The sequence below is a fragment of the Lotus japonicus genome, chromosome 4 (assembly GCF_012489685.1).
Source record: "Lotus japonicus ecotype B-129 chromosome 4, LjGifu_v1.2".
Classification (NCBI taxonomy): domain Eukaryota; kingdom Viridiplantae; phylum Streptophyta; class Magnoliopsida; order Fabales; family Fabaceae; genus Lotus; species Lotus japonicus.
The window spans coordinates 55,809,223-55,834,444 of record NC_080044.1 but is presented as its reverse complement, the minus strand read 5'-3'; the positions used below and the strand labels follow the sequence as shown (position 1 = coordinate 55,834,444).

General features: G+C 42.7%; 1 protein-coding gene across 1 annotated transcript; it reads right to left on the bottom strand.

Annotated features, from left to right (window-relative positions):
* Nucleotides 1-6,522: 6,522 nt before the first annotated feature.
* Nucleotides 6,523-22,714, bottom strand: LOC130713012 (uncharacterized). Its single transcript, XM_057562820.1, has 4 exons — nucleotides 22,644-22,714; nucleotides 9,876-10,513; nucleotides 6,678-8,074; nucleotides 6,523-6,537 (listed from the first exon to the last, which is right to left on the bottom strand). The coding sequence occupies exons 1-4, from the start codon at nucleotides 22,712-22,714 to the stop codon at nucleotides 6,523-6,525; spliced, it is 2,121 nt and encodes a 706-aa protein (XP_057418803.1).
* Nucleotides 22,715-25,222: the final 2,508 nt, after the last annotated feature.

Below are 25,222 nucleotides of genomic sequence, written 5' to 3'. Positions count from 1 at the left end.
GAGGGATAGGTACTCGTACCCGAGGAGTTGTCTACCAGGGCATCGATGCTGGGAAGGGGGAAAGGGTCCTTAGGGCATGCTTTGTTCAGGTCGGTGTAGTCGACGCACATCCGCCACTTCCCATTCAAATTTTTCACCGGGGCCACGCTCGATAGCCAAGTAGTGTACTTGACCTCGCGGATGATCCCGGCCTGAAGTAGCTCGTTAGTATGTTGCTTGATCACCTCTTGTTTTTCCGCGCTCATCTGCCTCTTTTTCTAGGCGACTGGTCTGAACTTCCTGTCGACTGCTAACTTGTGGTTGCAGAAGGCTGGGTCAATGCCTGGCATATCTGCGGACGACCATGCAAATAACTTCCCATTGTCCTTCAGAATGCTTTCCAATCGGTCGGACAGGTCATGCGGGAGGTCTCGTGCTAATTTCGTGACTTGCTCGGGTCTGGGGCTGATCTGGAGGGGTTGGGCCTCTCCGTCAGGTTTGAGGCGTTGGTCGTCCCTGGACTGGTCCACTCTAGGGGCGATGTCGGTCAAGCAGGCTCCTTCTCGAAGATGGAAGTTCTCGACTCGCTTTCCGTGGCCGAACTTCTTCCTTTTGCGGTCTTCTCTGGCTATTCTGCAGCTGGAGTTGTAGCATCCCCTGGCCATGGTTAGGTTTCCGCGTACGAAAACCGCTCTACCGGCCCATGGGTATTTCAGCATGAGGTGGTGGGTGGAAATGATGGCTCGGTAGACGTTGAGGCTTGGTCTACCGATGATAGCGTTGTACATTGTTGGACATTCCACCACCAAGAATCGGGCCTTCACTGTCCTGCAAACATCAGTGTCTCCTAGGGAGAGGTATGTATCAAAATATCCTAAAGGAAGTACTCTGTCCCCAGTGAACCCGATCAGGTCGTGGTCGTAGGGGATCAGGTCCTTCACCGAAAAGCCTAAGCTCTTATAAGCATCATAAAACATAATATCAGCGAAACTACATGTGTCGATGAGGATCCTTCAGATCTTACCGTTTGCGATGAAGGCCTCGACCACGATCGGGTCGTCCTCCTCACCGGTGTCCGCACCATAGTCGTCCTCGGTGAAACTGATGGCTACCTTCTGTTGTGGAGGGCAGAAGGAGCTCAGGCGGGGTCGTCCTGCGGCCGACATGATAACTCTAGTACTCCTTTTCCAGCTACTGTTTGAAGGACCCCCGGCGGCCCAACCCCCGACAATGAAGCCGACATCAACTAGATTAGTCCCGTGGCGCCTATGTACCTCGTTTTGGCCGTTACGGTCGGGACTTCTGCGTCTGGAGGGGCTTCTACGACGATTGGGGCTTCTGCGACGATTAGGGCTCCTGTTTCATGGGGGTGATCGGCCTCGGTGTCCTATTGGAGTTCGGGCGCGGTTTCTTGGCGGGGTTCAGGCTCGGTACCTTGGCAGCATCGCGGACCGTCTCGAGGGGGGTGAGCATTGACGAGGAAGGTCCCCCGTGGAGAGGGCGACGTACTTTGACAGTCTTCCGGTTCTTATCAGTTCTTCGACCATGTCTTTCAGGTTCAGGAACTCGTCCGTGTTGTGGTCGAGGCTGTCGTGGAACTCGTAGAATCTCTTGGAGTCTAACTTATCTCCCCGAGTAAGTAGGGGCGAGGTTTATCCCAGAGGTCGGTGGAGGCCCTTTCTCTCAAGCTGCGAGAGAGGGAAGAGTTCAGGGGGGTGTAGCTGTTATATTTCTTCCGTTTTGGCTTCTTGTCGTCCTGGTTCTTGCGACGGGTCTCTCGGTCCCGTTTCGCTTCACCCGGTTCTTTAGCTTTCTCAGGGGACCTATGGGTAGGGTTTTGATTGGCTGACCTCAATGTTGCAGCTTCCTCCATGATGATGTATTTCTCCGATCGGATTTGGAATTCCTCCAGGGTCTTTGCTTTCTTTCCATCCAGGGAGGACAAGAAAGGTCCGGGTCGGAGGGCTTGATGCACTAGGATCAGACGGACTTGGGGAAGGAGGTCCGGAATGTCTGCCGCCTCCTTGTTGAAGCGGTTAAGGAAATCCTTCAGGGATTCTTTCTCGCCTTGTTTAACTAAAGCTAGGGTCTCTTCTGATTTGGGAATGGTCCTTACTGAGGAGTACTGAGACAGGAAGCAATTCATGACCCCGTCCCAGCTGTGGATGGAGTTGTTGGGGAGGTTCTGGAATCAGTTCATCGGGCCCTTCCCCAAACTCATCGGAAAGCAACGACAGTAGATCGGGTCACTTGCTCCAGCTTACTGCATTTCTCCTATGAAGAAGTTGATGTGTTCGGTTGGATCTGAGTCGCCCTCGTAGAGCTTCATTTTGGGCCTTGACCATCCCGGAGGGAATGGAGTTGCCATAATGTCCGGGGATAGTGGGTCGTTGATCGCCTGGGGTAGGGTAACGATGGCGTTATATGGTCTAGCCCGGTCCCGAGTCGTCTCTCTGACTGATACGAGGCTCCTCCTTCCCGAGAAGTTTCTTTGAGGGGAGTGGGGCTTACGGTGGTGATGGGAGGGCTGGTTAGCCGCCCTTTCCATGGTCTGCTCCTGGCGATAGTCTTCGTGGTAGTGGGAGGGAGGGAAAGGCCTCTGACCTGTCTCCCCCTCCTGAGAGAACGTCGGGTCTCGTCTCGAGCGTTCTTCCTGTTCTTCCAGCTGGCGCAAGCTCGCTCGGAGCATGCGGATTTCTTCCCGAGTGCTGTGGGCTTGGTCGTTGCGTTCCTGTTCTTGCCCTTGGGGTGATCTTCCTCCATGGCTTTAACACGGACCTCTAGCCTGCAGAGTGCCTCGTGAGCCGCTCGCGGAGTAAGGACTTCAGGCTCCGGGGAGCGGTCTCGGGGTGGGGTTGGAGGAGTGGTCCACTGAGGCCGGGGGGAGGATTGGTGATTAGTGGACTCGTTGATGGTTTCCACATGGCCCTCGGGAGTTGGGTGGAAACGGCGTGAAGTTTGTCGCGTCTCCACCATTGGGTCTCTGAACTGCACTTGTCTCTGACGACACGTGGTGACGAGAGGAGTTTTACCAGATCCCCACAGTCGGCGCCAAATGATCGGGAGGACCAAGCTACCCGGTGAGAAGGGGCAGCGGAGAGAAGTGGGGGACTGGTGAGCCGGCGAGCTGGACGATCCCGGGAGGGGCTCCTGCAAGGGACTCTGATGCTAAAGTAAGTAGAGGTATGAAGAGGAAGGAAGGTTGAGTGAAGAGAATAAGTTACCTTAGCATAGAGGGAGAGCCTCCCTTATATCACGTAGAGGAATTAGGGTTGGAGCCATGCACCGTCATGCATGGTTCGTATCGGTTGGTAGCGGGCCGTTGGATCCTCTGTCCCTCCTGCGCTAAGGGAGTGATCTAACGGTCCAGGGTTCCTAGGGATTTGCACTCAAACACCCTAGTTCTGTATGGTGGTTGGCTTAGGTCAACTCCTAGGTGGTGGGGTCCGCCGCGATCTTGTACGACCAAGTGGGCCCGGTTGCTAGCTTAGAGACAGGTACCGTCCCTTCTGTGGTCGTCCAGACAGGCCTCGTCCTGGAAGGTGATCGGTCCCAATGCTAACCTAAGGCAAGGCGCCTTACGCGGGCGATTGTCCGCTCCGGGTGCAAGCCCCGACCTAGTCGTGGTCTCAGGTGGTCGCCTCAGGGATGGTATCTGTCCCGGTCGCTTCTAGGGTTGCCCTGATCGTTCTAACTCGGGCCTTCCTGGAACAGTAGTCCCCCATCTCTGGTCCACCGCCTAGGTGGAGCATGAGCTTAAGGGCGAGGTCGCCTCCGGGTGACCCTGATTGTCCTTACTCAGGCCTTCATCTCCTCGATAGCAGTCACACCGGCCTCTAACTCTCCGTTCACTGTCGCTGTCAGCTGACCGTCCTCCTCCCGCTTCGCCCTAAGGTCTTCCAGCTCGAGGAGTGTGTTGGTCAATCTGCAAGTGTACAGAATCTACCCGATTTTAAATTATCGAACCTCAGGGAATTAGATTGCGAATTCAGTTTAAGAGTCAAGTTCAAGGTTGAAAAGCAAGTAAAATTCAGTTTTAAAGGTTGATTGTTTGTTTGATTGAGTGAAAGACAAGTGAACGAGTAATAAAGCGATTGAAATTCAGAAGTGAGATTGTCTTAGGTTCTTGTTCAACTAATTCAGTTTTAGCAAAGCTTCCCTATTCAATAAATTCGGAGTCTCTCCTTGATGTTCTAGCCTAGTTAGTCATCTATCGATGCTTCGTAAAGAAAACCCTTTCTAATCAAAAGATAGGTTCAATTCCTTGATAACCTAAACATTTGTTAGAAGCACTAAGCATACAATTCAGGCCAACAAACCCCAACCCTTCCTCTATTCCTAGCAGCAAGTATAGAAGAGGTAATCTCACAACAAGTCCCAATTCTATAACAAACTCTCGTTATGATAATAGAAAAGTAAAAAGCTAGCAGGCATTCAAGCTTGAAAGATAAAGCATAGGAGTGAGATTCAAGGGTTTACTCAGAACAACATGAATAGGAAAGGAATGAAAGCTAAAACATTCAAAGTCTTACAAAGAACCCAAAGCAAAAGGGGTTTTAGCCAAACATAGCTATGAAATCCATACAAGAAGATAAAGATGAAACCTGTAACATAGGACTTAGAGAAGGCTCCTCAAGCTCCAGAACCAAAACCTTATCTTCTAACTTATTACAAGATGTGAAATTGAAAAAAGGTTCCAAGAGAAATGTCTAAAAACCAATTTATAGGCAAAACAGGCGAGTATGGGCGCTTAGGCACCAATTCAGAGCGCCTGAGCGCCAATTCCAGCTCAAAACAAGCTCTCTGGAAGGTAATTGGCACCTAGGCGCCAATTGAGCATGCCTAGGCGCCAATTCCAAAACTTGGAATATAGCAATTGGCGCCAATGGAGCACGCCTAGGCGCTCTGACTTCGCTGGAAAACCTTTTGAACTTCCTCTTAACTCCTATTCAAGCCTCTTTAACCTTTTCTTCAATTGACCAAGCCAGTTGACCTTCCTCATTCATCAGTTTCAGACCTGGTAACTTAGGCACAAAGCAAAGGAGAAATCTAGAAGCTTCAAGAGTTAATTATCAAAAAGATCCCTAAATTAAAATAGGAAAACTATGCAAGTCCTAAACTTACTTATAACGCGAGAAAAGTCCCTATAAAACTACAAAATTACCAAAGCAAAGTAAAAACACAAATAAAGATAAAAATGCATGAGAATGCATGAAACACTACATGAGACTCAACAAAAAAAACTCGAAACAAACTAGTAAATGACCCTAAAAACACTACTAAACTATGGTCATCACACCACTATACTCAACGACAGCTCGCCCTCGAGCGTAAACAACACTCGCTTGCCCTCAAGCGCAAGAAATGCTCCCAAAACAAGCGCTCAACAAGGAATACTTCACAAAAAACAGGGGGACAAAGTAATCACAACTAGTTCCAAGAGAAAGACCCAACAACCTACTTCATGCATCTTTTGAATAGAGAAGAGTGTAAAGTCCATTCATGGGAAGCATTTAGATCTACAAATCCTAGGATGAGATGTTAATTTAGTGCACTGAGCACACAAGCAAGTTCATGGGTCCTGAATGTCATTCACTCAATAGCAACAAAGATCAAACATGCAATTATTCAAAGAGACTTTCACAAAGGGTTGAAATGTTGGATTGGTAAAATTTGATGGTGGTTGGTCCCTAAGGAAATTCTAGGCTTCAAAGTGCATTGAGTGTGGTCCTCTTCTAATAACCCCGGAGCTTTTCACAACAAACTTTTTAGCACAAATCTCTTGCACCCCCTTTCTCAAACTCTTTTTTTTTTCCTTTTCTTTTTCTTTACCAACTCCAACTTTTGTTTAGGAGTTCTTTTTCTTTTTTTTCAACAACATTTTTCTTGGGGAAAGAGATCATTTTACCAATTTTTTCAGCTCCAAACAAATATAACAAGGGCCATCACTCCCCAATATTCCAACCAAACATCCGTCCCAAACACTTGGCTACAAGAAATTCTCCAATTAAGCTCAAATGGGACAACTAAGGATAATGTACGACCAACAAATTCAGAATCTCAAGAAATCCTACAAGTCTCAAGAATAAAGCAAGAATCACTAAGCATGCTATGAGTGAAATTAATGCAGAACCAAGAATTGCAAGTGAGTTAGGATCCTCCAGAGAATTTTATGGTGAAGGGTCAAAGATGGACCCTTATGGACTCACACCAATTCTATCCTTAAGAAACACTCGGAAGACCAAAGTCTCATTCTCTCTTCCCCAAAGCATGCAATCACTCATCCCCAAAAGAAAACACAAGTATTCACAAAAACATTTTCAAAAACAGCAACATGTTAGAGAGCATCACTACGGGCAGAAACATGTGAGTATAGGGAAGTAAGGACCCAAAAACGACTCTAACAAAACAATGCATGATCAAAAGAAAAAAATAAAAGCTAAAAAGAAAAATATGTAAAAATGCATGAGCTAAACTGAGGGAAGAATTGACCTCCTTTACCAATTACCATGGAGGCCTTAGATACACCTCCTACTCCAGAATTTAGACTCTCAATCCCTGCAAAATGCAACAACCAAACAAACAAAATAAAAACAAGACTTGGGTTGTCTCCCAAGCAGCCCATTGTTATAGTCTTAGGTAGACTCTCCTCCTTGTCAAGCTGGAGGTTTGAAAAACATGGTTTCCAACTTCAGTACCTCACCACCTTGGTAAACTTTCAACCTCTGCCCATTCACAATAAAAGTATTCTTGGTCTTTGGGTTTTCAACCTCAACAACACCATGAGGATACACCTTCTTGACCACAAAGGGTCCAGACCATCTAGACTTAAGTTTCCCAGGGAAGAGTCTCAATCTAGAATTGAAGAGAAGCACCAATTGCCCTGAGACAAATTCTCTATTCAAAATCTTTCTGTCATGCCATTTCTTTGTCTTCTCCTTGTAGATGCTAGCACTCTCATAAGCTCGGAGTCGAAACTCATCAAGCTCATTCAATTGCAAGAGTCTCTTCTCGCTAGCAACTTTCCAATCAAAATTCAATTTCCTTATGGCCCAATAGGCCTTGTGTTCTAATTCCATAGGTAAGTGACACGCTTTCCCAAAAACCAAGTGGAAAGGAGAAGTACCAATCGGAGTTTTAAAAGCGGTTCGGTAGGCCCATAAAGCATCGTCAAGTTTCCTTGACCAATCCCTTCTGGAAGAATCTACCACCTTTTCAAGAATACGTTTTAACTCCCGATTAGAAATCTCAACCTGCCCACTAGTTTGAGGGTGATAGGGGGTAGACACTTTGTGCTTAACCTCGTATTTTTCCAAAAGAGCCTCGAAAGCTCTGCGACAAAAGTGAGTACCCCCATCACTTATAATAGCCCTAGGGACACCAAACCTAGTGAAAATGTTATTTTTCAGAAAAGCAACCACCACCTTAGAGTCATTTGTTGAGAGTGCAGCGGCTTCAACCCACTTAGAAACATAATCAACAACCACTAAAATATGCTGGCAACCAAAAGAAGGCGGGAAAGGTCCCATGAAATCGATGCCCCAAACATCAAACAACTCAATTTCCAAAATATTTTTTAGGGGCATCTCATTTCTCCTTGAAATGTTCCCAGTTCGCTGACATCTATCACAACTCTCAACAAAAGCTCTACTATCCTTATGTAGAGTAGGCCAATAGAAACCACTTTGGAGAACCTTAGCAGCAGTCCTCTCTCCGCTAAAATGTCCACCATAACTTGATCCATGGCAATGCCAAAGAATTTTCTCAAAATCAACATCTGGGATGCACCTTCTTATGACTCCATCAGAACAAATTTTGAAAAGAAAAGGATCATCCCAGAGGTATGATTTTGTATCATGCAGAAATTTCTTCTTCTGCTGCCAGGTCAAGTCATGGGGAATAAGTCCAGCAACACGGAAATTAGCAAAATGTACATACCAGGGTAGGGGTTCCTCGGTGCAAACAGCTAGGAGTTTCTCATCCGGGAACTCCTCTTGAATAGGTATTGGGTTGCACGCCCCACCTTCTAATCTCGACAAATGGTCTGCCACTCCATTGTCCTTGCCTCTCCGGTCAATGATCTCAAGGTGGAACTCTTGAAGGAGTAAGACCCATCAAATCAACCTTGGCTTAGAGTCCTGTTTAGCAAACAAATGTCTCAAAGCAGCATGGTCAGTATGAACAATAACTTTAAAACCCAAGATGTAAGGCCTAAACTTCTCGCAAGCAAAGACTACACCCAACAACTCTTTTTCAGTTGTAGTGTAGTTCCTTTGGGCCTCATTTAACACTCTACTTGCATAGTATATCACATACAACACTCTTTCTTTCTTTTGACACAAGACAGCCCCTAAAGCTAGATCACTAGCGTCACACATGATCTCAAATGGTAGAGACCAATCCGGAGCAACAATAACAGGGGCTGTCACCAAACTCTCTTTAATAGACTCAAAAGCTTTCAAACAATTTTCATCAAAAGTAAAAGGTGCTTCCTGATGACCCCAGTTTAGTAGTGTTTTTAGGGTCATTTCGTTGTGGGTTTTGAGTCTTTTTGTTGAGTCTCATGTAGTATTTCCTGCATTCTCATGCATTTTTATCTTTATTAGTCCATTTGCATTGCTTTGGTAATTTCATAGTTTTATAAGGTCTTTAATGGTATTTTAGTAGAGTTTAGGGGTCTAGTTTAATTCCTAGTTCATTTTATACTTTTGTGCAATTTAACCTTTGAGTTTCTTGGTTTTGTTCCTAGTCTTTCTATACAAGCAATCAGGTTGTAACAGCTGAAGGAAGAAGGCCAAGGGGTTTAAAGGCTTGATGGAGGCATTAAAGTGTGTTAAAGTTGAAGTTTAAGAGGTTTTCAGGCGAGCTGGGGCGCTCAAGCGCTCCACATGGGCGCTTGAGCGCCAGGATGACAGATACTTTTTGTGCCAGGATTTGGTGCTGGCGCTTGAGCGCCCGACACACAGAAAACTCGCCCATTTTGCCTATAAATAGGATTTTTGTCATTTCTCTTGGGACCTTTTGTCATTTTATCATATTTCAATAAGTTAGAAGAGAGGGTTTGAGTTCTGGAGCTTGAGGAACTTTTTCTAGGCCTTATGTTCCAGGTTTTATCTTCATCTTCTTGTATGGATTCCATAGCCATGCTTGGCTAAAAACCCCTATGTTTTGGGTTCTTTGTAAGACTTTAGATGTTTTAGCTTTTAATTCCTTTCCTATTCGTAATGTTCTGAGTAAACCCTTGAATCTCACTTCTATGCTTAATCTTTCAAGCTTGAATGCATGCTAGCTTCTTACTTTTCTATAATCATAACGATAGTTTGTTATAGAATTGGGACTTGTTGTGAGATTACTCCTTCTATACTTGCTACTAGGAATAGAGGAAGAGTTGGGGTTGGTTGGCCTGAATTGTATGCTTATTGCTTCTATCAAATGCTTAGGTTATCAAGGAATTGAACCTATCTTTTGGTTGGAAAGGGTTTTCTTTACGAGGCATCGATAGATGACTATCTAGGCTAGAACTTCAAGGAGAGACTTAGGATTTATTGGATAGGAAGGTTTGCTAAAACTGAATTAGTTGAACAAGAACCCAAGGCAATCTCATTTCTGAATTTCGATCACTTTACTACTTGTTCATTTATCTGTTACATAATCAAAGAAACAACCAATCTTAAAAACTGAATTTTACTCGCTTTTTAACCTTGAACTTGACTCTTAAACTGAATTCACATTCCAATTCCCTGTGGTTCGATAATTTAAAACCCGGAGATATCTGTGCACTTGCAAATTGACCAACACTTCCTTTTCAAGCAAGTTGGTCATAGGCTTAGCTAATTTGGAAAAGTCTCTAATAAACAGCCTATAGAAACCAGCATGCCCGAGAAAACTCCTAATACCCTTGATGTTAGTTGGGGGAGGGAGCTTTTCAATAACTTCAATCCTAGCTCTATCAACCTCAATCCCCTTTTTAGACACCTTGTGTCCTAGCACTATGCCATCCCTAACCATGAAATGGCACTTCTCCCAATTTAAGACCAAGTTGGTCTCTTGACATCTCTTCAAAACCAAAGCTAGATTCCCTAGACAAGCATCAAAATTTGGACCAAAAACATAGAAGTCTTCTATAAAAATCTCGATGCAAGTCTCTATCAAGTCAGAGAAAATAGCAAACATACACCTTTGGAAAGTGGTCGGGGCATTGCAAAGCCCAAATGGCATTCTCTTATAAGCAAACACGTCGTATGGGCAAGTGAATGCCGTCTTCTCTTGGTCTTCCGGTGCAACACAAATTTGGTTGTACCCGGAATAGCCATCAAGAAAACAGTGGTATTGATGTCCAGCCAACTTATCTAGCATTTGATCTATGAAAGGCAAAGGAAAATGATCCTTTCTAGTTACCGAATTCAGCCTTCGGTAATCAATACAAACCCTCCACTTCGTCACTTGACGAGTGGGAATCAACTCATTGTTCTTATTGGCAACCACAGTGATGCCTCCTTTCTTGGGAACCTCTTGAACATGACTTACCCATTCACTATCCGAAATTGGATAAATAACATCTGCATCAAGCAATTTAATTATCTCTTTCCTCACCACATCCTTCATGGAAGGGTTAAGCCTTCTTTGAGGTTGGACTATAGGTTTGTAATTTTCTTCCAGCAAAATTTTATGCATGCATATCGCAGGGCTAATACCTTTGATATCATCAATAGTCCAACCCAAAGCTGACTTATGATCCCTCAAAACTTTGAGGAGTTTCTCCTCTGTAAGATCAAGTTTTGATCGAGTAGTACAACTCTTATGTTTTGATGATTACAAGTTAACTTTTGAGTATGAACAATTATGGTACTCTAACGTGTTTTTCTGAGTGTGCTGTTTACAGGCTCTGACCTCAATTCAATCTCACACAAATCAGAAGCACTATGCATAAAGAGTGACCCAAGCAACGCTTTCGCAACATCTATGTTCAGCATGAACAGTAGAAATGCTTCAGAAGATCTGAAGTCATACAAGCTCTGATAAGGACTCAGTCACTAGAAGTTCTGAAGATCCAAAAGTTCTGACAACCAAGCAACACTGAAGGTTCAGATGTTCTGATGGTGTGGAAGACTCTGAAGATTCAGAAGCTGAATAGTGGAAACTCTGATGTCGAGAAGCAAGAGACTCTGAAGACCATGTACTTCCCTCTGAGTTCAGAATCAGAAGATACAACGGTCAGAGGATCTATGCTTTCCCTCTGACTCTGATCAACCGGCTTCACAAGTTCCAACATGAAGCATTCCCCTGATCAGAAGTCTCCTAGGTTTAAAGGTCAAGTCACTTTCAAAGTACAAAAGCAACAGTACTATCCTGACGACCTACCTAACAGTCTCAGACACAGCAGAAGCTGGAATTTCCAGAACTGCCCTCCAACGGTAGCATTTCCATGCAGCATTCAAACCCTAATCCTTGGAGTATAAATAGAGACTGAAGTTTGAAAGATGCGGTTGGAAGAATTTATATAAGCACAAGCTATATTCAAAAACCTCCAAGCATTCTTTCATCAGAAATTCATTGTGTTTACTATTAGCTTTTCAGAAGCAAATCTCTTGTAAACATTTCTTGATAAAACAGTTTGTTTAGTTCCTTTAGGAGATCAAGGTTGATCGGATCCTAGAGAAGACTACGAGAGTGAATCTTAGTGTGAGCTAAGTCAGTGTAATTGTTAGTCACTTGTAGGTTTCAAGTGCAGTTGTAACACATTACCTGATTAGTGGATTGCCTTCATTCTAAGAAGGAAGAAATCACCTTGACGGGTGGACTGGATTAGCTTGAGGGACTTATCAAGTGAACCAGGATAAGAATCCTTGTGTGCTTTTCTATCTCTTATCTTTAGCACTTAAGTTCTCGAAAGATTTGCTAAAATCTTTAAAAAAGGTGGAAGTTTTAACTTGAAAACGATATTCAAACCCCCCTTTCTACCGTTTTTCATACCTTCAATTGGTATCAGAGCGCAAGTTCTGATTACCACACCTAACAGTGTTCAGTGATCCGGGCCAGTGTGAAAAACAATGGTTACCACCAGTGAAACTCAAAGAGATGGTTACAATGCAAAGCCTCCCATGTTTGACGGTCAAAGATTTGAATATTGGAAAGATAGACTTGAAAGTTTCTTTCTGGGTTTCGATGCAGATCTCTGGGATATTATTGTGGATGGCTATGAGCGTCCAGTTGATGCAGAAGGCAAGAAGATCCCAAGGTCAGAGATGACTGCAGATCAAAAGAAGCTCTACTCACAACATCACAAAGCTAGAGCAATTCTTCTAAGTGCTATTTCGTATGAAGGGTACCAGAAGATTACAGATCGTGAGTATGCAAAAGGCATTTTTGAGTCCCTGAAGATGTCTCATGAAGGAAACAAGAAAGTCAAAGAATCAAAGGCATTGTCCTTGATTCAAAAGTATGAATCCTTCGTCATGGAGCCAAATGAGTCCATTGAAGAAATGTTTTCTGATTTCAGTTGCTGGTAGCTGGAATACGACCTCTCAACAAGAGCTACACAACTAAAGATCATGTCATAAGGGTCATCAGATTTCTTCCTGAAAGCTGGATGCCCTTGGTGACTTCAATAGAGCTCACAAGAGATGTTGAGCGTATAAGCTTAGAAGAACTCATCAGCATACTGAAGTGCCATGAGCTGAAGCGCTCAGAGATGCAAGATCTGAGGAAGAAGTCAATAGCCTTAAAATCCAAATCTGAGAAGGCTAAAGCAGAGAAGTCAAAAGCTCTTCAAGCTGAAGAAGAAGAATCTGAAGAAGCATCAGAAGATTCGTATGAAGATGAGCTGACTCTGATCTCTAAGAGACTCAACCGAATCTGGAAGCACAAGCAAAGCAAGTACAAAGGCTCTGGAAAGGCCAAAGGAAAGTCTGAATCCTCAAGTCAGAAGAAGTCCTCACTTAAGGAAGTCACATGCTTTGAGTGCAAAGAATCTGGGCACTACAAAAGTGACTGTCCAAAACTGAAGAAGGACAAGAGGCCAAAGAAGAACTTCAAGACCAAGAAAAGTCTGATGGTGACTTTTGACGAATCAGAGTCAGAGGACGTTGACTCTGATGGTGAAGTCCAAGGACTCATGGCCATTGTCAAAGACAAAGGAGCAGAGTCAAAGGAAGTTGTTGACTCTGACTCAGAATCAGAAGGAGATCCTAATTCAGACGATGAAAATGAGGTATTCGCTTCTTTCTCTACCTCTGAACTGAAACATGCCTTGTCTGATATTATGGATAAGTATAACTCTTTGTTGTCTAAGCATAAGAAGCTGAAAAAGGACTTATCTGCTGCTTCTAAGACTCCTTCTGAACATGAGAAAATCATTTCTGATTTGAAAAATGATAATCATGCTTTAGTGAATTCTAACTCTGTGCTTAAGAATCAAATTGCTAAGTTAGAAGAAGTTATTGCCTGCGATGCCTCTGATAGTAAGCATGAATCTAAGTATGAAAAATCTTTTCAAAGATTCCTGGCTAAAAGCGTAGACAGAAGCTTAATGGCTTCAATGATCTATGGCGTAAGCAGAAACGGAATGCATGGCATTGGCTATTCTAAACCAATTAGAAATGAGCCTTCTATGCCTAAAGCTAAATCTTTGTATGAATGCTTTGTTCCCTCTGGTACCATATTGCCTGATCCTTTACCTGCTGAAGTTGTTAAACCCCCTCTCAAAAAGGGATCTTTCTCCATGTCTAAATATCATGCAAATATTCCTTTACATTACCATGTTGAGAAACCCAAGGTGATCAGAACCTCTGGGGTAACTAACAAGAGAGGACCCAGAAAGTGGGTACCTAAGGATAAGATTATCTATGTTGCAGATATCCTTGATAGCTCCACTGAAACACCAATCATGGTATCTGGACAGTGGATGCTCGCGTCACATGACGGGAGAAAGGCGTATGTTCCAATAGCTAAAACTTAAGCCTGGAGGCGAAGTTGGCTTTGGTAGCAACGAAAAGGGTAAAATTGTTGGTACTGGTACTATTTGTGTAGATAGTAGTCCATGCATTGACAATGTTTTATTGGTAGACGGCTTAACTCATAACTTATTGTCTATAAGTCAATTAGCTGAGAAGGGTTATGATGTTATCTTCAATCAAAAGTCCTGCCGGGCTGTAAGTCAGATCGATGGCTCTGTTTTGTTTAACAGCAAGAGGAAGAACAACATTTATAAGATCAGATTATCTGAGTTGGAGGCTCAGAATGTGAAGTGCCTTCTGTCTGTTAATGAAGAGCAATGGGTATGGCATAGACGGTTAGGGCATGCCAGTATGAGAAAGATTTCTCAGCTGAGTAAGCTAAACCTTGTCAGGGGCTTACCCACTCTGAAGTTCTCTTCAGACGCTCTTTGTGAAGCATGTCAGAAAGGCAAATTCACAAAAGTCCCTTTCAAGGCAAAGAATGTTGTCTCAACCTCAAGGCCGTTGGAACTTCTGCATATCGACCTGTTTGGACCAGTGAAAACTGAGTCTATAGGTGGCAAGAGATATGGGATGGTCATTGTTGACGACTATAGCCGCTGGACATGGGTAAAATTTCTAACCCGCAAGGATGAGTCTCATGTTGTATTCTCTACCTTCATAGCCCAAGTGCAAAACGAGAAGGCTTGTAGGATTGTGCGTGTCAGAAGTGACCATGGTGGAGAGTTTGAGAATGACAAGTTTGAGAGTCTGTTTGATTCCTATGGAATTGCACATGATTTCTCTTGTCCCATAACTCCTCAACAAAATGGTGTTGTTGAGAGGAAGAACAGAACTCTTCAGGAGATGGCTAGAACCATGCTCCAAGAAACTGGCATGGCTAAGCACTTTTGGGCAGAGGCAGTAAACACAGCGTGTTACATTCAGAACATAATCTCTGTGAGACCAATTCTGAATAAGACTCCCTATGAATTGTGGAATAATATAAAACCCAACATTTCTTATTTTTCATCCTTTTGGTTGTGTTTGTTATGTTCTTAATATTAAGGATAGATTGCATAAGTTTGATGCTAAATCGTCTAAATGTCTATTACTTGGTTACTCTGAGAGATCTAAAGGTTTTAGATTCTATAATACTGATGCTAAAACAATTGAAGAATCTATACAAGTTAGATTTGATGATAAGCTTGACTCTGATCAGTCAAAGCTAGTTGAGAAGTTTGCAGATTTAAGCATAAACGTTTCTGACAAAAGCAAAGCTCCAGAGGAAGCTGAGCCAGAGGAAGTTGAACCAGAAGAAGCTGGTCCCTCTGATTCTCAATCTCAGAAGAAGAGCAGAATCACTACAGCTCATCCTAAGGAATTGATTCTGGGCAACAAAGATGAACCAGTCAGAACCAGATCAGCCTTCAGACCCTCTGAAGAGATCTTGCTTAGTCTGAAAGGATTGGTGTCCTTAATTGAACCCAAGTCAATTGATGAAGCTCTTCAGGACAAGGACTAGATTATGGCTATGGAAGAAGAATTGAATCAATTTTCCAAGAATGATGTTTGGTGCTTAGTGAAGAAACCTCAAAGTGTCCATGTAATTGGAACCAAATGGGTGTTCAGAAACAAGTTGAATGAGAAAGGTGATGTAATCAGAAACAAGGCAAGGCTAGTTGCTCAAGGCTACAGTCAGCAGGAAGGAATAGACTACACAGAAACATTTGCTCCAGTAGCAAGACTTGAAGCAATCAGACTGCTGATCTCCTTCTCAGTGAATCACAACATAAGTCTACATCAGATGGATGTTAAGAGTCCCTTCCTAAATGGATACATATCAGAGGAAGTCTACGTTCATCAACACCCAGGTTTTGAAGATGAGAAGAACCCAGATCATGTTTTCAAGTTGAAGAAATCTCTCTATGGTCTGAAGCAAGCTCCCAGAGCATGGTATGAGAGACTCGGCTCATTCCTTCTGGAGAATGAGTTTGTAAGGGGTAAAGTAGATACAACTCTCTTTTGCAAAACTTACAAAGATGATATCTTAATTGTGCAAATCTATGTTGATGATATTATATTTGGTTCTGCTAATCAATCTCTATGCAAAGAATTTTCTGAGATGATGCAGGCTGAATTTGAGATGAGCATGATGGGAGAACTCAAGTACTTTCTGGGAATACAAGTTGATCAAACACCAGAAGGAACATATATCCATCAGAGCAAATACACTAAAGAACTTCTGAAGAAGTTCAATATGCTGGAATCTACAGTTGCCAAGACTCCAATGCATCCTACATGCATTCTGGAGAAAGAAGATGCAAGTGGTAAAGTTTGTCAGAAGCTCTATCGTGGTATGATAGGATCACTTCTATACTTAACTGCATCTAGGCCAGATATACTGTTTAGTGTTCATTTATGTGCTCGTTTCAATCAGATCCAAGGGAAACCCACTTAACAGCTGTTAAGAGGATCCTAAGATATCTGAAAGGTACCACTAACCTTGGCTTGATGTATAAGAAAACATCAGAGTATAAGCTTTCAGGTTATTGTGATGCTGATTATGCTGGAGATAGAACAGAGAGAAAAAGCACTTTTGGAAATTGTCAATTTCTGGGAAGCAACTTAGTCTCATGGGCAAGCAAGAGGCAATCAACCATTTCACTATCTACTGCAGAGGCAGAATATATCTCAGCAGCAATATGCAGCACTCAGATGCTCTGGATGAAACATCAGCTGGAGGATTATCAAATCCTTGAGAGCAATATCCCAATCTATTGTGATAACACTGCTGCAATTTCATTGAGTAAGAATCTTATCTTACACTCAAGGGCAAAACACATTGAGGTAAAGTATCATTTTATTCGCGATTATGTACAGAAGGGCGTACTTCTTCTGAAGTTTGTTGATACTAACCATCAATGGGCAGATATCTTTACAAAGCCCTTAGCAGAGGATAGATTTAATTTCATTCTGAAAAATCTGAATATGGACTTTTGTCCAGCATGAAGATGGATCAGAACCTCTGACTATGATGCTTCTTTATCAAAAGATGTCTAGTTCAGAAGGTAACTCTATCAGAGTTTAAGTACCCATTGTTGCTGACTCTGAAGCAGAGACAGTAAATGTGTGTCAGTATCTCTGATACATAGTTCCTTGTGCCCGTGCTGACAGTCTGTCGTAATGAGTGTTGATGTGCTTCTCTCCTGCGTGTGATATGTGTATTAACTGTTACTATGATGTCTTTAATTTTTAACCGTTGATTTTAAATTGCTTTTTGATCAACAACGGTTATTTTTCAAAACCCACTATACACACACGTTCTCCTACACTTACGGTTTTACCTTCTCTCTCTTCAGTTTTTCAAAACCTTATCCCCACGATCTCTCTCTCTCTCTCTCTCTCTATTCATCCTTCTCCTTTCTACCCAAAACCTTCAACCGCCTTCAAGATGGTTAGACCCAACAGACGTGAAACTACAGATGCAACCAGATTTCCTACTATGGTAGTAGGCCAAGCTACAGGTCAATCGGGTCCTGAAACTCAAAGTCAAGCTCAAGAGAAGATGATTCCAATTGCAGAACGGGGCTGTGCCGTTCACTGTGTTTTTTCTCCGGAAGAACTCCAGGTGCTTGCTGAATGGAGATTCGACCTGGATAATATAGCTGCTAATGGGTATGATCTTCGTCCTGAAGTTCATGTTCAAGGCTGGGAAGAATACTTCAACAGGCTTCGAGGTCCAATCTATGACAAATTGGTCAAGGAATTCTGGAAACATGCCGACTGCGATGACACACAAGTGGTTTCCTACATTGCTGGAAGGAGGATAATCATTACTGAGAAGTCTATTGTTGATCTTCTGGGTGCACACACTAGAACTGGGTATAGATTCCAACTGACGGAATCAAAGTTGACACCCAGAACAAGGGAAGAAACCAACAAGGCTCTTTACACCAACTACAAACCTGGCAAGAGTGATTACAAAGTGGTGGATCTTCATCCCAAGCTAAGGATCTGGCACAAGATTCTGCTTCACTGCATCAACCAGAGGCCAAAGGAAAGCTCTCCTGATTACATCAACTTCTGTCAGAAGGCGATGCTGTTCTTCATTCAGGATCATAGGAAGATCTGTCTTCCTTTCTTCCTGTTCTCTTACCTGAAAGAGTGTATCAGGAAATCCAGAACCACTGCTTCCATCAAGTCTGTTATCAAGTATATCCCCTTTGGGAGACTGCTTTCAGACCTCTTCATTGAGAGCAAATTCATAGAAAATCTGATCAAGGCAGGATGCACAGAGGATCTGTCGACAATTGTTAGTGATGTCTTCACCATATCCACATCTTTGAAGAAGATGGGATTGATCAAGAAAAAGGTTGCCCCTGCTCATGAAGATACTTCTGATGAAGTAAGACAAAGAAGGGTGCCTATGAATGATTACCCTCTCTGGTCTCAAGCAGATAACCCGGAAGCTATTTTGTGCAATCTGAAGAAACAAGGGTATGAGATAGATGTGGACGAGTTTTTCAGAAAACTGCCACCAACTCCAGAGTTTGACTCTCCTCCCAAGAAGAAAGTTCAGAGAAAAATGGTCTTGGAGGAATCCTCTGAAGAGTCTGATGATCAGAAGAAGAAGAAGAAGGCTGACAAATCTAAGAGGAAGCACGAGGAACCCACCAAACCAGATGGTCCATCTGATGGTGATGCTCCTCCTCCTAAGAAGAAAAAGAAGCAAGTTAGAATTGTGGATAAGCCAACTCGTGTGGAACCAGCTGCTCAAGTAATCAGAATGGAGACTTCTGCCAGAGTGACTCGGTCTGCCGTGCGATCATCAAGTAAGTCTGTTGTTACTGAATCTGATGATGAGTTAAATTCACTTGATGCACTCCACCGCACTGCCACCCAACTCACTCCTATCCCAGAGTCTCAACCAGCTGACCAAACCACATCTCCACCAAATTCACCTAGGTCTTCATTTTTCCAACCTTCCCAACAAGAAGCACCTCTTTGGAACATGCTTCAGACTCCTAGACCCTCTGAACCAACCTCACCCATAACCATTCAATACAACCCACTAACCTCTGAACCCATTATTCTCGACCAACCAAAACCTGAACCCAGACCTTCTGATCACTCTGTCCCCAGAGCTTCAGAACATCCTGTTCGCAGAACAACTGATACAGATTCCTCAACTCCCTATACTTCTGTATCCTTTCCTACCAATGTTGCTGACTCCTCACCCTCAAACAACTCTGAATCTAATCGCAAATTTATTCAAATTGCGAAAGAGAAAGAGTCTGCCATTCTAGAGTACTACCTCACAGTACCTAGCCCTAGGAGATACCCTGGACCTAGACCAGAACGTCTAGTTGACCCAGATCATCCTATCCAGGCTGACCCTTTGCATGAAGCAGACCCTTTAGCCCAACAAGTTCAACAGACCCTTTTTCTTTCTTAACTTATTTTACTTTTATTTAAGATATTTGCTTTTCTTGCTTACTCGTTGTTTCTCATTGCATATCTATATATATCACATTGTGCTTGCAAATGTTTTTTTTCTTTATCAATCTTGTTTATTACATCATACATAATTCCCTACATCTAGAATGGAGGATCCTTCCTCATTCTTCTGCACTCTTGGCGCTGCTCCACTCTCTCCTTTTCCAGACGATCAAGTGTATACTCTATGTTGCCGAGTTTGATGCTCAGCTCATCTCTCTCCAGACTATCTTCTGTCGTCTTGAGTATCCTTTCAACAGTCTCCTTCTCTTCAAGAAGATTCTTCTCAAGCTGGCTCAGCACCTGAATCTCCTCCACGAAGCTGAGGAATTCTTTAAGATCTTTCTCCATCTCTGGACCAAGATCTTCTCCCAGTAGTGTCTTCGTCAACTCTTGTATGGTCTTTGTACCATCCGGATGTCTTATATTGAGGAACATATCTTCCTCAAAAGCCTTCCTTCTGAGCTCTTCTAATGCCATTCTGTATGATGCCATTTTCTCTTAATTGGTATTGATCGAGTTGTGAAGATTACCCTCTTCTAAATTGCTTTATATAAGCTTCATTCTCTCCTTGGAAGTTATTGCTCCTACAGTTTCTCGAGGTTAAGTCCTTGGTAACTGAAGCTTTTCTTTACTCCCGTGGCCGGTGGTAAACGTTCTTCTTTTGCATTAACTCCCTTCTTTAATTCGCTTAACTCTCACTCATGCATCGTTTATTTTCTCCATTCGTTTGAAACTTAGACCTTCTCTAAGGGGGAGTACCTTGTACTTCAAGCTAAGTTTTTCACACCCCATACTTTTTGCTTATGACAAAAAGGGGGAGTACACCCAGTTTTTGATGTGTAAGCTATGTTAGTGTGATTTATTTTTCTTTTGGAGAATTTAAGAGTTCCACCTTTATGACCATAGATGTGTCACTGGGCAAATACAAGGAATACATTTCACTTCTTCTGAAGTGATTCTATTTGACTCTGATACCACTTATTGGTGATTCTGAATACTTATGTGCTCTGATTATTTTATTTCATCTATGTCATGCGCCTTCACTCTGAACTCTTATATTATTTAGCTCAGAATCTAGACATTTCTAACGTTTTCATTAAGTCTTAGATTCAGGGGGAGCTATGCTCAGAATCAAGTTGTGACTTGGATTCAGAATGAGCAAAATAAACTATTCACATCAGGATAAGTCTAATTCTATCTCTCTAAACTCTGAGTGAATTCAATTTATTGTTTAAGAATTTTCATCAAAATACTTGGTTTTGTCATCATCAAAAAGGGGGAGATTGTAAGATCAAGTTTTGATCGAGTAGTACAACTCTATGTTTTGATGATTACAAGTTAACATTTTAGTATGAACAATTATGGTACTCTAACGTGTTTTTCTGAGTGTGCTATTTACAGGCTCTGACCTCGACTTTATCTCACACAAATCAGAAGCACTGTGCTTAAAGAGTGACCCAAGCAACGCTTTCGCAACATTTATGTTCACTCTGAACAGTAGAAAAGCTTCAGAAGATCTGAAGCCTTACAAGCTCTGATATGGACTCAGTCACTTGAAGTTCTGAAGATCCAGACGTTTTGACAACCCAGACACTCTGAAGGTTCAGATGTTCTGATGGTGTAGAAGACTCTGAAGATCCAGAAGCTGAAAAGTGGAAACTCTGATGTCCAGAAGCAAGATGACTCTGAAGACCATGTACTTCCCTCTGAGTTCAGAATCAGAAGATACAACGGTCAGAGGATCTCTGCTTCCCTCTGACTCTGATCAACTTGCTTCACAAGTTCCAACATGAAGCATTCCCCTGATCAGAAGTCTACTAGGTTTAAAGGTCAAGTCACTATCCAAGTACAAAAGTAAATGTACTATCCTGACGACCTACCTAACACTCTCAGCCACAGCAGAAGCTGGAATTTCCAGAACTGCCCTCCAACGGTAGCATTCCCATGCAGTGTTCAAACCCTAATCCTTGGAGTATAAATAGAGGCTGAAGATTGAAAGATTGTAGGATCACGCGCTTACCACTACGCCAAAACCAATTGGTGTTAGTGAGGGCGCAACGTTATTTCTTATAGCGTAGCAGACAGCGCCCCGTTTCGAATGCTACCTGCAGGCAGGATGCTGGCCCACCTGGACCCAACAATCCCCCCCCAGCACCTGCCAGCCAAACTAGCTGCACAGCATGCCTTCCGTGGGATTCGAACACGGGACCTGGCTCTGATACCACTTGTAGGATCACGCGCTTACCACTACGCCAAAACCAATTGGTGTTAGTGAGGGCGCAACGTTATTTCTTATAGCGTAGCAGACAGCGCCCCGTTTCGAATGCTACCTGCAGGCAGGATGCTGGCCCACCTGGACCCAACAAAGATGCGGTTGGAAGAATCTCACACGCGCAAGCTATATTCAAACCTTCTAAGCATTCTTTCATCTGAATTCATTGTGTTTACTATTAGCTTTTCAGAAGCAAATTCTTTGTAAACATTCTTTCTTAAACAGTTGTTTAGTTACCTTTAGGAGATTAAGTTTGATCGGATCCTAGAGAAGACTAAGAGAGTGAATCTTAGTGTGAGCTAAGTCAGTGTATTGTTAGTCACTTGAAGGTTTCAAGTGCAGTTGTAACATTTACTTGATTAGTGGATTGCCTTCATTCTAAGAAGGAAGAAATCACCTTAACGGGTGGACTGGATTAGCTTGAGTGATTTATCAAGTGAACCAGGATAAAATCCTTGTGTGTCTTTCTATCCCTTATCTTAAGCACTTTGTTCTCGAAAGATTTGTTAAAATCTTTTAGGTGGAAGTTTTATTCTGAAAACGTTATTCAAACCCCCCTTTTCTACCGTTTTTCATACCTTCGTGTTTGTCCCAGGGCGTTTAATTACTGATGATGCGTTGATTGCATATGAATGCTTCACTATATGAAGAAGAAAATTACTGGCCGCAATGGCACTATGGCGCTAAAATTGGACATGTCCAAAGCGTATGACCGTATTGAATGGTCCTTTCTTGAGGCAGTACTAAAAAAGATGGGTTTTCCTGATAGCTAGGTAAGTCTTATTATGTATTGTGTGACATCAGTGTCCTTTTCTATTATGTTAGACGGAAACCCTCAGCCTGGTTTTGAGCCATATAGGGGACTTAGACAAGGGAACCCTATATCTCCTTATTTATTTATCCTATGAGGGGAAGTTTTCTCAGCTCTAATTGAAAAATCTATTATTTCGTCTTACCTTACTGGCCTTAAAATTAGTAGGCATGCTCTTGCCATTTCACATTTGCTGTTTGCAGATGACAGTGTCATGTTTGCTCGAGCAAGGGTTGAGGAGGCCCAGTGCCTGAAAAATATTCTCACCATCCATGAGAGAGCTTCTGGCTAGATGATTAATCTTGACAAATCTATGCTTTCTGTAAGCCGAAACGTACTTGATAATAGTTTTCATGAGCTTAAGCAGCTGTTGAATGTAAAGGCGGTGGAAAGCTATGACAAGTATTTGGGATTACCGACCATCATTGGTAAGTCTAAATCCCGAATCTTTAGTTTTGTCAAGGATAGAGTTTGGAAAAGCTTAAAGGATGGAAAGAGAAATTCTTATCACGAGCAGGGAGGGAAGTTTTAATTACATCTGTAGTGCAAGTGATACCCTCTTATGTTATGTCATGCTTTGTTTTACCTAATGGTTTATGTGCAGAAATTGACCGTATGGTCTCAAAAAAATTCTGGGGCGGAGATCCATCTCGACAAGGTCTACATTGGACAAAGTGGGAGAACCTATGCAAGAGTAAAACAGATTGTGGCTTGGGATTTAGAAACTTTAAATCTTTTAACTTGGGTTTGGTGGCAAAAAATTGGTGGCGTATTTACACTAAACCAGAGAGCCTTTTGGCGCGAATTTTCAAGGCGGTCTATTTTAATAACTGTGATTTGAGGTTGGTTAAAGCTATACATGGTCTAGTATCATGAAAACTAGTTGGATTTTTTAGCGTGGGGGAATGTGGAGGATTGGGGATGGAACCCAAGTCAATTTATGGACTGATAAATGGTTTCCTAGTGGATTTTCTCCTGTCTATAGGAAAGACCTTGCTGCAGAACTAGCACTATCTAAGGTTGCCAATTTAATTAACCAAGAGCAACATAGCTGGAAGAGGGACTTGATAGAACATGTTTTCAGTCCAAGCACAGCTGAGGAAATTCTTTCAATCCCTTTGAGCATAAATGGTGGCCGAGATGTGCTGTTTTGGCCCACAGATTCAAGAGGTCAGTACACTTCTAAGGCAGGTTACAACTTCCTAATGCACCAAGCGTCCCGTGAAGCTCCTTCATCATCCTCATCTGTTTTGTTCACGGCGGGGTTCTGGAAAAGATTTTGGGCATCCACGGCCTTACCTCGACGCAAGGAAGTGAGTTGGAGAGCGGTTTCAAGTTATCTTCCTTTGAGAGCGAAGCTGTATCGGTGCCATGTCGATGTAGACCCAGGCTGCAATATGTGTTGTGAAGAGAGTGAGACGAAGGAGCACCTTTTTATGCATTGTCCAACGACTTGTCAGGTCTGGTTTGCATCACCTCTGTCTCTCCGTGTTGATAATTTTCTCACGTTTGCAGATATTTGGAGACACATTCATGAGCTGCATGATAGTGAAGTTATGGCTCTAGTCCAGACAACTATTTACATGATGTGGGAGGCCCGTAATCACCACCAGTTCCAGCAGCGACCTTCTTCAACGGAGCACATTCTCCAGCGAGTAGCAAGCGTGCAGGCGGAGGTGTGTGTTGGTGCATCAGCTCCAGCTACGATTGAGAGAAATGTGGCTTGGCGTGGACCTGTTCGTGGCACTTATAAGTGCAATTTTGATGCTTCATTCGTGGATGGGAGACCGGTCGGTTTGGGTATGGTGGTTCGTAAACATAGAGGCGAGGTGATGGCCTCTGCATGCTCCTATCCAGTTCATGTTACCACTCCTCTTCTGGCTGAAGCAATGTCCATGAGGTGGTCCTTACAACTGTTTATTGATTTGGGTTTCCGGCGGATTTCATTGGAGATAGATTGTCTGCAGTTGTTTAACCACTAGCATGCAAAGGAGGATGGCCGGTCGTATTTGAGTTCTATTATTAGTTATTGTCGTTTATTGAGTTCTGCTTTTGATTTAGTTTCTGTTATGTTTGTTCGCCGTAAGAGCAATGCGGTGGCGGATTTTTTGGCTAAAAACGCGGAAGCTTATACCGATATGGTATGGGTGTAAGAGGTCCCTTTAGCCGCCGCACCGCTTATTGATGCTGATGTAATGAACCTTTTGCCGGTTGGCCTTTAATATATTTGCAGTCGAATTTAAAAAAAATAGTATCAATTCACGTTTAAAAAAAAAATTATATTATACATTCATCAAATAAAAAAAGAATTATTAAAATATGCTTCTTTTTTACTTTATTTTTTACGGTTAATTGCAAAAGAAAATTAAATTGATTGTTATAGTATCCATTCACGGCAAAATTAAAATATTTGTTCATCAATGATGGCATCTTTTGTTAGTATATATCTTACAAGAGTGATTGTAGAGACTTTCAAGCTCTGGAGTTATAAAGTATTTGAAGTGAGATTTGACTTTGAGGCTATACTTTATGTTCTAAGTCTAGAGAAAGTGAGATAAGAGGATTTGACTCTGGGTATGGTTATCTTATTGAAGCAGACAATGTCAAAAAAATTCACAAAGATTCTAGTCGTTGGATCAAACGGTGCTTTAGTGTACTTGTGTCAGGTACATTAAATGCATGACACTATTTGATGAAGACTTTTTGCCCAAAAGAAGTAGTCTG

What these genes read in the sequence shown, in the direction of transcription:
- LOC130713012 (XM_057562820.1), bottom strand. Translation starts at nt 22,714, where the DNA reads ATGACACTGTCATCTGCAAACAGCAAATGTGAAATGGCAAGAGCATGC. An exon ending in CTAATTTTAAGGCCAGTAAG is followed by an intron (nt 10,514 to 22,643) that starts GTAAGACGAAAT and finishes AATTTCGGATAG; the next exon opens with TGAATGGGTAAGTCATGTTC. An exon ending in TCCCCCAACTAACATCAAGG is followed by an intron (nt 8,075 to 9,875) that starts GTATTAGGAGTT and finishes TACTCCTTCAAG; the next exon opens with AGTTCCACCTTGAGATCATT.